The 13,808-nt window shown below is 40.4% G+C and overlaps 1 protein-coding gene across 1 annotated transcript in view; it reads left to right on the forward strand.

Moving 5' to 3' along the window:
• The window catches only part of vsnl1.L (visinin like 1 L homeolog), a 97,906-nt gene that overhangs the window by 44,693 nt on the left and 39,405 nt on the right, over positions 1–13,808 (forward strand). Inside the window, 1 exon segment of the mRNA NM_001094842.1 lies at positions 2,646–2,814. Within this exon segment, the coding sequence (NP_001088311.1) occupies positions 2,653–2,814 (162 nt within the window). The 5' untranslated portion in view covers positions 2,646–2,652.

Consider the following 13,808-nt stretch of genomic DNA (forward strand, 5'->3'; position numbering starts at 1 on the left):
GCTCTGGTATTTGCATCCAGGGTTCTAGTAAAAGACCCCTACAGTGTACACCAGAGGACCCCAACCTTTGTTACCAATGAGCCACATTCAAATGTAAAAAAAAGTTTGGAGAACAACATAAGCATGCAAAGAGTTCCTGAGGGTGCCAAATATGGTAGACCCTATGTGGCTCTGGTTGGCTGTAAACCTTGTTTTTATGCAATCAAAACTTGCCCCCAAGCCTGGAATTCAAAAAAAAGCACCTGCTTTGAGGCCACTGGGAGCAACATCTAATTAGTCGGCAAGCCGTATGTTGCTCACGAGCCACTGGTTGGGGAATCACTGGTGTACATCAAGTCAGTCATTTGGCCTGTGGTCAGATTTGCTCCATAGGTGATCACTTTAGTTATTTGATGTTGGAATTTTGGATGGACAACATTATTTTGGGTCAACACATGTCAGTCAGTTGGGTAAACCAAATAAAACGGTTGGGGGTACTAACTTGCTTTATTGTGCCACTTTTATGGTCAACCAAACAGTTGTGGGGTGTATGTAAAGCACAATTGATAAAGAAAATCTGGTTGATGACCATGAGCACAGGTTTGAGTTATACGCTGGAAGGTCTTATAAGTTTAATCCAACCGTCCATGGGGCAAATTTACTAAAGGGCGAAGTGGCTAACGCTAGCGAAAATTCACCAGCGTGGCGTCGTTTTGCCACTTTGCCGATTTACTAACGGGTGCTGGCGTAAATTTGCTAGCGAAGTTGTCCTACTCTAGCGCTACTTCGCACCCTTACGTCAGGCGAAGTTGCGCTCTGGCGAAGGGACGTAACTACGCTAATTCACTAACTTGCAGATTTTACTGAACGTTACCTCTTGCGCCAGACTTGCTTTCGCCACCTCAGACCAGGCGAAGTGCAATAGAGTAGATAGGGATTGCTTCAAAAAAAGTTTACATTTTTTCTAAGTCCCAAAAACCACTGGTGTCTTTTTACTTTTTTAAGGGTGATAGGCTGAAAAAGATCGTAATTTTTTTTGGGGGTACCCTCCTTCCCCCCTACATTTCCTAACATATGGCACCTAAACTATACACTGGGCACATGTGTAGGACAAAATAACAACTCTATTTTATTTTATGAAGCTTTCCCAGGCTTGTGTAGTGTAATGTATTTGCTGCTACATTTACGTCCATTGTACTTTAACTTGGCGCCATATGCAAATTAGGCATCGCTAGCGTAACTTCGATTTGCTTGACAAATTAACGCTAGCGCAACTTCACTACCTTTCGCCTCCTTGGGTGCAACTTTGGATTTTAGTGAATTAGCGGCGCCCTGGCGAAACCACGCCTGGCGAAGTGCAGCGAAGCCATCGCTAGCGCATTTTCGTTGCTTAATGACTTTGCCCCCTTGTTTGTGGTCAAATGGAACCAACTGCAATCAATCTGGAAGTGTAATAACCTATTTGATATTATCATTATCAAACCCCAGCAGCCACCTTGACTCTGAACATTGTTAAATCATACATCTGCTGATGAATCCACTTGGCTCGAAAGGGAAAGTAATATCTCCTGTTAATGAAATAGCAGATTAGCTTAATTAAAGAACAGCCAAGTGTAAATCATTAGGAAGGTGTGAGCTGATAAATGTTGTTCGGCGTTGTTTAAATGCCAGAGTCATAGAAGGCTGAGTGCCAACCTAGAAAGAAATTGTGCTTGATGCAAGGTTGTTAGCAACCAGAATGTCGACATAAGGATCTCAGATGATCTGTCGATTCTAGAATGGTGAGCTGGGTTTGTACTGTAGGTGACTTTGTCTCAGTTTGGTGTCAATATTTATGTTCTGTGAAAATAATGTGTGTTAATAAATATGCAACTGTGTTTCAGGGTGGGTATTTTTTTTACTGTGGCAGTTACAAGAATAAAGACATTAAAATGAAATGGGCACACTTTAGTCATTTATTTATGTGGTAACCTTCACAATAGGGAACCCAGAAACTTCTTGCATGCGGTGGAGCATAAAGTTCCATTTTCTGGACAGCCAAATACCTGGCTATATGCCTGTTGTAATGGACAGGGGGGGGCGGTTGTTCTTCCTAGGAAAGATTTTTGGCTTTAATTAATTATATCTGTATTCTACATGGGTTGAGAGCAGTTCCAGAGGTTCCAAAACAGTTTGCAATAATATGGGGACCATATAATAATCTCTCTAATGCTTTATTTACCAGTAGGTCTTTTCAGCTGACACAAGGTCACCCATTCCGTTTAGAAGAAAAGAGGTTCCAGCTAAATATTGGGAAGGGGTTTGTTACAGTGAGAGCTGTGAAGATGTGGAATTGTCTCCCTGAATCAGTGGTACAGGCTGATACATTAGATAGCTTTAAGAAGGGGTTGGATGGTGTTTAGCAAGTGAGGGAATACAGGGTTATGGGAGATAGCTCATAGTACAAGTTGATCCAGGGACTGGTCCCATTGCCATGAAGGAAGGTATTTTTTCCCCCTCTGAGGCAAATTGGAGAGGCTTCAGATGGGGGTTTTTGCCTTCCTCTGGATTAACTGGCAGTTAGCCAGCATAAAATAGTTGAAAGGTTGAACATGATGGATATGTGCCTTTTTTTCAACCTATGTTACTATGTTATAAGAAATTCAAGGTTGCCTCTCTTTTTCTAGAAGAAAAATGGGGAAACAGAACAGCAAACTTGCTCCTGAAGTAATGGAGGATCTTGTGAAGAGCACAGAGTTTAATGAGCACGAGCTTAAACAGTGGTACAAAGGGTTCTTGAAGGACTGTCCAAGTGGCCGGCTGAACCTGGACGAATTCCAGCAGCTCTATGTAAAGGTAAGGCCATCTTCTGCTTGCTCACGGGACATTTCATTGCTAAATGGTCTGTTACCATTGCTTAAGGCATTGTTTTCAATATGAAATTCACTGTATTGTTAAGTTAAGGCTTCAGTTATGCTTATTTTCGTTTAAAGAAGAAGGAAAGCTACAGAAGCAGTTTATTGGCAATAGATAAGCCACAATAGTGCAAACTATAACACTATATGAGAGACTGAATTAGGATCGGCAGGAGGGGACTAAACTAAAGGACTAACTTTTTTCATTTCTGGTGCATATTTTGCATTTTGTGCATGTATTGCATTTAGAAATTTTTTTTTTGTAATTTTGTTATTCTGCAGAATGCTTTACCATACCTGAGTAAAGATCTCTAGAAGCTCAGTTTGTTCAGGATAGCAGCTGCAGTATTAGCTTTGGTGTGACATCACTTCCTGCCTGAGTCTCTCCCTGCTCAATCATAGCTCTGGGCTCAGATTACAGCAGGAAGGGGAGAAGGGAGGGGGTAAGGGAGAGAAGAGCAAACTGAGCATGCTCAAGCCCTAGCCCTGGAGGTTTAAGCTGAAAACAGGAAGTCTGATACAGAAGCCCATGAGTACACAATAGAAGGAAAGAAATGCAGTGTTTCTTTTGACAGAAGACTCAGATCAGCATTACTTTGAGGGTTTACTGGTGTATTTATATAGACCTTTCTGATAAAGCTATGATAGATGTTTGTACTCCAACATCATGTGTAAATCGAAAACTTGAAGGTCCTTATTGTATTCAATAAACCATTTGGTTATAAAAAGGATATTTGACTATATCTATACCCAACCCCAGTACAGGTGCCAGTTACAGGGTTCTCTGTGCACCAAGCAGAAGAAGGGGGGCTCATCTAGTTCCCAATTCCTGTCCCCTCTACAATGTGCTATGCAACACCTAGTTATGCAGGGAAAATACATTTTGAATGCAGATAATAATAGAAATAAATAAACTTACCACCCCTAAGCTTCAGGTCTGGAGCAGAATATCCAAACCCTAACACTGGTGAGCTTCTCAAAAAAACTTTAAGAACTTCTCCATGGTTAAATAAACAGGAGAGGTACATTAAATCCTCAAATCAATCCACAAAAGTAAGTGATTTAGGCCTCCAGACCTCTACTTTTTTGTTCCTTTTTTTGTTTGATTGACTTTTGGAAATGTAGCTGTTTGTTTCAAATAATAAGCCACAGACCTATGGCTTCAGTTGTAGCATTAGCTGATTGTAAATGTTATACACGATTATACATTTATAGAATATTTCAGTGGTGTTTTGTGTTTGTGCAATAGTGGTGGCTTTTGTCTTTGCAGAATAGCTGGGCTACTCTAGATATAACTGTGTTCAATTAGTGCATCTTTGAAGGTTCTAAACCATATACCATCAGTAATGGACTCTGCATGTGAGCCATAGGGGCAGATTTACCAAGGAGCGAAGTGGCTAACGCTAGTGACAATTTGCTAGCGTGAGCACCCACAGGGACATCACCAATTCACTAAGAGGCGCAGGTGCCAATTTGCTAATGGACGGGACCGTCGCTAGCGGTCATTTGCACTGTATCGCCAGGCGACTTTTCGCTCTGGCGAACGGATGTTACAGGGATACTGTCATGAGGAAAATTTTGAGGAGAATTCTGCTCTGAAATCCATTTCTAAAAAGAGCAAACTGATTTTTTTATATTCAATTTTGAAATCTGACATGGGGCTAGACATATTGTCAATTTCCCAGCTGCCCCAAGTCATGTGACTTGTGCTCTGATAAACTTGAATCACTCTTTACTGCTGTACTGCAAGTTGGAGTGATATCACCCCCTCCCCCCCCAGCAGCCAAACAAAATAACAATGGGAAGGTAACCAGATAGCAGCTCCCTAACACAAGATAACAGCTGCCTGGTAGATCTAAGAACAACACTCAATAGTAAAAACCCATGTCCCACTGAGACACATTCAGTTACATTGAGAAGGAAAAACAGCAGCCTGCCAGAAAGCTTTCTCTCTTAAAGTGCAGGCACAAGTCACATGATCAGGGGCAGCTGGGAAATTGACAAAAATTTAATATAAAAAAATCTGTTTGCTCTTTTGAGAAATGGATTGTAGTGCAGAATTCTGCTGGAGTAGCACTATTAACTGATGTGTTTTGAAAAAAACATGTTTTCCGATGACAGGATCCCTTTAATGCGCAAATTCACTAAAATGCGGATTTTACTGAACGTTACCTCCTTCGTCAGAGTTGCCTTTGCCATCCTCAGACCAGACGAAGTGCTATAAAGCAGCTAGATGTCCCTAAATCTTCTATCACTTACATGACATCCTGTGAGCCGAAAATGCATTAAAGTTCAAAAAAATGCAGACGACTTTTACTTTTTCTAAGCGGAATTGGCTGCAAAAGTCCTAACTTACTTTTTTGGGTAATCGGATTTCTCAACACATTTTATAAAATATGGAACATTAATTTTACATGAGTAGGGCATTATATTAACTCTCTTGTCATTATTAAGGTTCCCTGGACATGTGTAATTAACTTAAACCATTTGCAGCAACTTTATAATAAAGACCTCCATATAACTTTAAATTTCCCGCCCAATGCAAATCGACCTAAGCGCAAGATCAGTAGCGAAGTATCGTTAGCCACAAATGAACGCTAGCGCATCTTCACTATGAAATGCTCGCACAGCCGAAGCAACGCTAGCGAAAAGTCGCCAGCATTCGACGCTCAGGACGAAACTTTGCATATTAGTGAATTAGCGTATTCGTATCGTAGTTGCGCCTGGCGAAGTGGTGCAATAAGTGCGAAGCTGATGCTGGCGAAAATTCACCCATTAGTGAATCTGCCCCATATTCTGTTAGTGGGGGGAGCAACCCACCATTTACTATTACCATGGTCAACATCATATCCTTAGGCCCCTTGTACTGGATTAAAAGTCTCCTTGCTCTTACTTGTCTGAATGCTGCTCAGTCTAGGAGACTTAGAACCTTGCCTGCAGTTGTGTCAATGAAGTCTGTAGTCTTTCTCTTATCTTTCATATTGTCCACCTTTGTCTTATCTGAACAGCTGTTCTATTTTGATAGCCCTTCTGTCATCAAAAAGTTGTACGAAATTGTTACCCTTTGTGAAATTAGAACAGTAATGCTATAATGGTAGACTTTAAATTATAAGAGCGGTTCTTCTACATTTGTAGCCATTGTGTTATCTGAACAGTTCTATATTGCTTTGTGTTACCATAACAATAGCACAATATCTGTAGGCTTTGTGTTACCAGAAGACTCGTTCTACTTTGGTAGCCTATGGATTATCATTCAGAACACTTGTTCTGCGTTTGCAGCCTTTCAATATTAGAATCCTTATAGCACTATCATGTGCCGTTGTACAGTTGTGCCATGTTATAACGTTATGTCTTGCACAGAAATCTCAGGCAAAGACAAATGTTCATTATTTGCAACATTGAATGATAATGAAATGTGCTCTGAGTGTTAAATAATAGATGTGCAGCCCATTAACTTCCTCTGTGTTATTCTTATCTTGTAATTAATAAAACTTATTCCATATGCATACTTTGTTCCACATTTGAAAACACATTTTCTCTTTATTTCACGCTTATTAATGTGCCTAAATTGTTATGTGACATTGCCAGTGCAGCTGCAGCCTTAGATTTAGTTATCAACACAGAGCAGAAGATATCATTCAACTGATGCTAAGGGTATTACCTAGAGACTAATTTCCCTTCTCTGTTGGGATGAGATTTTCTTCTAACTTCGAGTACTACTGTTGGTTTTGGTAGCCAAGGGCTCAATTGGCTACTACTTACAGCAAAATTACCTTTTACAACCAAACCAACACCCCATGGGTTTTGGAATAGTAGAATTTAACGGGTAGCAGAGTATTGGTTTGGTTGTAAGAGGTTATTTTGTTGGGTGTTAGAGTGTCGGGCTTTGGTTGGTAACAGGATATTGTTCTGTTTTGTAAGAGGTCAATTTGCTTGGGTTTTGGAGTACCAGACGTTGGTGTGTAGCAGGTTATTGGTTCGGTTTTAAGGTGCATTTTGCTTGGGTTTTGGAGTGCTAGACTGGTGGGTAGCAAGTTATTGGTTTTGTTGTAAGGTGTCATTTTGCTTTGGCTTTGGAGTGCCAGGCTTTGGTGGGTAGCAGGGTATTGGCTTTGTTGTAAGAGGTTTTTTTTTGCTTTGGCTTTGGAGTGTTAGGATGGTGGGTAGCAGGGTACTGGTTTGGTTGTAAGTGGTCATTCTGCTTGTGCTTTGGAGTGCCAGGCTTTGGTGCGTAGTAGGTTATTGGTTTTGTTGCAGTGTCGAACTGGGACACCAGGGGCCCACCCGAAAGCCTTAGATTAGGGGCCCACCAAAAAACCTTAGACCAGGGGCCCACTCTCAGTACTATTATTCTTAATCTTCTCACTCAACCTCTATTCTCCTAGTCTCTTTTCTTTACATACTATAATCTATTGTTCCATCTATTAAGCCTCTTAGTTCTCATTGAAATAGGGAATGGCCATGAAATAGGCCAAATGTTTTAAAGCAGGAGGGCCCACTGACATCTGGGCCCACCGGGACTTTTCCTGGTATCCCTGTGGGCCAGTCCGACACTGTTTTGTTGTAAGGGGAATTTTGCTTTGGCTTTGGAGTGCCAGGCTTTAGTGTGTAGCAGATTATTGGTTTTGTTGTAGGAGGTCATTTTGCTGTAAGAAGTAGCCTTGTGAGCCCTCAACACTCAAAAATAAGAAATGCTTTTCAATGTCCTTCCTAATATTCTTTGTATATGTTCAATACATTCCTACTTCACAATCAATTTCTGCTTAATCTTTTTACCCGTCTTTAGCATTATGGAAGAATCATTTCCTGCCCAGCCCCTTAAACATATTGCATTTTAGAAAACAGAATGGAAGCATGTAGATCCCATAATAGGTTATGGGATCTATTGTCCAGGATGCTTGGGACCTGGGGTTTTCCAAGTTATGGCAGTCATACCAATCGGGTAAACTCTTCGACTTCGTCCATAGTCATATAAGTGTTCACACACAGTATGGCTACCTTTCTATTGTTCCAATCACTTGTCCAAAGATGTCGGTAATAACGGATTTTACTTCAACAGTATTTGAAGGGCTTCTAGTTGCCCACTCTGCAGTGGGGCATATAAGCAGTGTGGGGGGGGTTGTACTTTTGGGGAACATTAGGGAATTAATTTTTATCTTGGAAACCTTGTTCTATTTTTATAGCGCAGTCCAGTAATAGCACAAGCTCCAACTGCCCATATCTACCATTTTTATATTCATTTTCAGTGCAAAAACTGAAAGATTCAGGGACGTCCCAATATTGTGCTGACGTAACATCAACCGATGGCTCCCTTCCCTATCGCTAATAAATAAGATAAAATGTGAGGGGGTTAAGGACACTAGGGATTCAGAATTTCAGTGCAGAGTTTTGCTTATTTTAAATGGTTGGGAAGACTTGTCTCCTAAAAATTCTCACCATAGTCTTTTCATTATATTAAAATATAATATCATTAAAATAGTGCATAACATAAGTGCAGAGCAGCAAAATACACGTCTCTGTTCATATAAAGTATAAATTAAAGGATGTTTGATGTTAAATTATATTTTGCCACGATTTAGACAGCGGTGTTCTAAAACATTTTGCAGTTGGTCTCCTTTTTTTAATTCTTTACTGTTTTGTTATAATTTATGGTTTTCCTGCACCATTCTAGTGTGAAATTTAAACTGTTCCACGTTTCCTAGGGCCACTCTTTCCCTAGGGAAATCAGATTCTACTTTGTTGTTCTTATGAATAAGGTCAAAACCAATTCAACAATCCACTGAAAAGCCTTTGTATAAACAAACCCCCCTTTTCCCCAACTGTTTCTTTTAGATAAGAAGAAGCTCATTATACAGCCACTTCTCAGTTGACTGCTCAGTTGTTTTGATTGTACTCGTAAGAACACATTTTGCCCTATTTAGCACAAGAAAATCCATCCATATCTCTTAATTAAAACAGTAGGCAAAAAGTATGATTGGTATAAGCCCTAGTCATTGTACTAATGTCATCAAACCGGGTATACTGCCCCGTAGGGCAGAGACACACATGGAGATTCAGGGAGATTAGTCGCCCGGCGAAAAATTGACTCATCTTCGGGCGACTAATCTCCCTGAACTGCCTCGGAGCAATTCGTTTTCCGAAGTCGCTCAAAGTTCCTCGTGAGGCTACGAAGCGATACGACTGCTTTCCCACCAGCAATTTAGATTCTAGCCGGCTGGATGGCACTCTGGGCACTTGATTTCCGATGTCGCCAGAAGTTGCCTCACGAGGAAGCTTGGGCCAACATCGGAAAACGAATCGATCCGAGTGCCATCCCACCAGAGATTTAGATTCAAGCCGCCGGGAAGGCAGTTCAGGGAGATTAGTCGCCTGAAGAAGAATCGATTTGTTGCCAGGTGACAATATCTCCCCAAATCTCCACGTGTGTCTCTGCCCTTAAGCTGCCTAAAAAATGTGGCTTTTGAAATTGTCCCCCATAGACAGAACCTCTGCAAGAACATCAGTTGACAGTAGCCTGAAACACTGGGCCAACACAAGTTTTTTAAACTTTTTACCACAACTGTGGCCTCAATCACTAACATGTTTAAGAAAAACTTGAATGGGTTCAGTATGATCACAGTTATTTGCTTGTCTGTTCAACGGTGGAAGGAGATTCTTCCATTCCTTTCCCCACCAAGTCGACAAGCAGAGCATTTGCAGTAAGGGTAATACAGTGTCCTGATTGGTGGGCCATCATGGGTGACTGCTGTATAAACAAGGCGCTCATTGAAAATAAACCAGGAAAATGCTAAGGAAAGTCCCAGGAATAACAGTAGTTATATAAAATTCATGCTTGTCACTCTCGCTTTCCTTCATTCTGCTCGGTGTGAATTTCCGGGTGACCCATGGATTTCAGGCCCATTCACATTGAACTTCTCAAACTGACAGTTATTTTCACAGCTCGTGTATTTGCAGAGAAGCCAGAAGTCTGTTTGACAGACGGCATTACCGAGATTATCTGAAGAAGGTGCAGCCGGCTTTGATAAACATATCTGTCATTGCTACTAACAACAAAAAGATATGTTCCACCACTTGGGCCTGACCCCAAAGCCAAGTGAAAGGAGAAGAGCCTTCAAAGTTTCCTTTTGTTTTGGCAGCTTGTCAGGGAATTGCAAACAACAGGGAGATAAAACTGTAAAACTTGCGCTAATGGCTAATTATTTCTCCACTCTGTAGGATCAGGGTAATGCAGCTTTAAGGGAAAGTGAAGCCTCAGATTTAAAACCATGTTGTTGGAGGTTAATATTTAATATTTCCATTATTGACTATTGTCTATTGACACAACTTTCTAAGGAACCCTGGGATTACTACTACATTCAGGGTGGCGACAGCTCTATGGTTCCCCTGTAGTTTCCCAGTGAAAATGATGCCCATAGACTCCAATGGGTGAAAAAAATTGTTACTCGACAAAAAAAAATGTTCATACATTTTTTTGCCACCATAGACTTCAATGCATTTTGGATAATTTTCGCCAAAACAGGTAAGATTTACCCAGCACTATTCCCCAGCATCAGTAGGTTCACGCACTCATAATTCAGGGGCAGGAGGGATGCAATGATGTTTAATACAATTATACGTATTAATTGCAAGGAGCAGGGTTGGACCTGCTGACCCAGGTCCATTCCCTCCAACTAGAAATGAGAGTGACGGCGTCCCCCATATCCAATCGTGGCCACAAAAGGGAAGGAAGTGGTAAGTGCTACGCAACCAGGGGGGGAGTTGGTGGCAGTAGGAGGAGCTGACTGGAGTTTGTAACTGGAGTGTTGGGCCCCAGTCACCCCAGTATGCCACTGGCAAGGAGTGTGTTTGGGCTCAAGTACCTTTAATGCATGGAGTCATTAGGTGCAACATTGTGTCCATTATAATGATACTGTACTTTCCGCTGTATATGACCCTTATAATCTTCAGCCACCAACCTGTTATCTTCCTGAGAAGACCCTACCTTTCCAAGCCTACCTCCCTTGCATTGCCTAAGACTATGGCCATGTGCCCTATACATTTCCCATATTTTAGTGTCCTGCAAACTCAAATAAGTTCCCATGGGTGTCCGTCCTAATCCTTATCATGGCCATCGAGGAAATGGCAAGTGCCTTAAAGTCTGGAGACCACCCCACCCATCAACCAAAACTCCAGATTAAAAAGAATTCTGTATCTATAGGGAATATGGTGACCTATCAAAGTGGACCATTGACTGTAAAGCCTGAGCTTGCTATAAAAGTGGTAGGGGTGGGGGAGGGATATATCATTTAGTATATGATTGAATATTTTCGCAGCTCCGTCAATTCCAGTAAATATATGGAGCTACAAACCTGATTTACACAGTTGAGCACAGCTCAATATCCATTTCTCCTGCACGTGCTTAGTGTCATAATATTTTTTTATTCAGTCCAAAGTTATATATATTTATACATATGTATTTGAGGACAGAGCTTTCTTTGTGCATGAAGCTGCTTAGCAAACGGCCATTCATATACATAAGATTCCAGGCCGCCCTAATGTTTGCTCTGAGTAATTAAGGGGAAATAAATGGAACCCAAACATTCATGTGAAAGCAGTAAGTCTTGAATCTTACCAAGGAATAGTAAATGCCTCCGGAATCGGTTTCTCTCATTTTGCATTTACTGTATATTTTTCTCTCGAGATATTTAATATTTTATGGCGGTGCCTGTTTTTCACGTATCTCTGGTTCATAGTATTCAGCAAGATTCAGGCAGCTTCGACGGGGAAATAGTACAGGTATAGCATCCCTTATCTGGAAACCCGATATCCAGAAAGCTCCGAATTATGGAATGGCTGTCTCCCATAGACTCCATTTAATCCAAATAATCCAATTTTTTTAAAATGATTTCCTTTTTCTCTGTAATAATAAAACAGTACCTTGTACTTGATCCCGACTATGATATCATTAATCCTTATTGGAAGCAAAACCAGCCTATTGGGTTTATCTAATGTTTAAATTAATTTCTAGTAGACTTAAAGCATGAAGACCCAAATTACGGAAAGATCCGTTATCTGGAAAAACCCAGGTCCTGAGCATTCTGCATAACAGGTCCCATACCTGTATTAGGAAAAAGAGGCATACAGTTATAAAATATTAGATCAAAATTAAATAAAAAATTAAATTAAACTGTATATAACATTTCTGTGCTAAGATGATGATTCACAAAAGGTACTTTTTTTTTTTTAAATTCGCTCAGCTTTGTGTGAACACTGTGTTTTCCCATGGGTTAAATGCGATTTTCGTATTCATGAAAAGATGAAACTGTTGCAAATATTTTTCACAAATATTTGCTAAAAACTTGGGTAAATACCCAGTTTTTTTTTCCTAGTGTTAAAAACGTTAAAAAAGTTGAGAGATTTTACTGATTATACAGGTCTGGGACCTGTTATCCAGAATGCTCAGGACCTGGGGTTTGCTGGATAACGGATCTTTCCGTAATTCGGATCTTCATACCTTAAATCAACTAAAAAATCATGTAAACATTAAATAAACCCAAAAGGCTGGTTTTGCTTCCAATAAGGATTAATTATATCTTAGTTGGGATCAAGTACAAGCTACTGTTTTATTATTACAGAGAATAGGGAATCCTTTTTAAAAATTTGGATTATTTGATTATAATGTTCATTATGTAATTCAGGACTTTCTGGATAATGGGTTTCTAGATAACGGATCTCATACCTGTATTTATTTTTCTGTATCCCCTCCACATTCTGATCTGCTCTTTAAACTAGGCTCAAGTTCTTTCCTTCCATATCATGAGAAATATCCTGGCCGGAGAACTCTGTTTTTTTTTTCAAGCCGACACTTCAAGACTAAACTCTGTTTATATTTTGCGCTCGGAACCACTGACGAGCGATAAAGGCTGGCGACGTACATAACATAACGACCGTACACAAATAACACAACGCACACAAAAGGTCAGGCGCTGTCGGGAGCAAAAGGCAAAGAAAGTCCAAAGCAAATATGTACGACGCTGACCTTTCCAAAAACCATGTTCTTGTTTTCCCCGGATTTGTTGGTAGAAAATGAAAAGAAATAAAAACCAATAAAAAATGAATGTGTGCCCTTTGTATCTGCCACCATGTTGGTATATTTGTTTGGCAAATGTCTGATTAGAAAATGAAATTCTGTGATGGCAGTAAATACCCCATATTGAATAAATCACTATAGCCTGGCACCATCGTGCTGATTTCTCTTGTGCCATTTTCATGTTGTCTTGGCGGAGTGAATGGGTGTGGGACCGAAGATGCCTGACTTTGATGGGAAATCAAAGAGTGCATAAGAATTTTAGCAGCATCAAAAAGAACAGAAATGCCAGGGTTCAAGATGCTATTGTTGCTACTGTGATTTAAGGCCAATGTTCATTGGGTAGATTAGGGCAGCCATGAAATACAGACAAGTGTAATAGTGTGTGTTATTCATCAAACAGTACCTCTCTCAGTTACAGTCAGATTATCATAGTTTCCTTTGAATCTGTGGAATCAGGTAGGTCAATGTAAGAAATATATCTTTACATTTATTTCAGCAGACAGTATAAGCCCAGCTGTATGCTCTCCCTTTAAGCTGGGATGCTGGAAAATTGGCTTGGTCGATTGATGAAAGTGTATAGAAATGTATCTTCGGCCAGCCAATAAAAATATTGTGGCAAATTTTCAATTTTGTTAAATTGGGATAATGCGGTTGATGCAGAGAGAATCAGGTTTTCCAGTTGGAAATCCTTTTATCCAAGTTGTTTTTGTGACCAGCAATAGTAAGTGTGACCCAAACACATGGGGGGTTAATTATCAAGGTCCGAATTTATCTGAGGATTTCAAAGTTAGAAATCCAAGCAACTCCGATTGCCCGAATGGACCTTATTTATGGAGAACAAAGCACGAAAAAATAGGGTCGGACAA

This window comes from Xenopus laevis, chromosome 5L (genome assembly GCF_017654675.1).
Source record: "Xenopus laevis strain J_2021 chromosome 5L, Xenopus_laevis_v10.1, whole genome shotgun sequence".
In the NCBI taxonomy this organism is placed as follows: Eukaryota; Metazoa; Chordata; class Amphibia; order Anura; family Pipidae; genus Xenopus; species Xenopus laevis.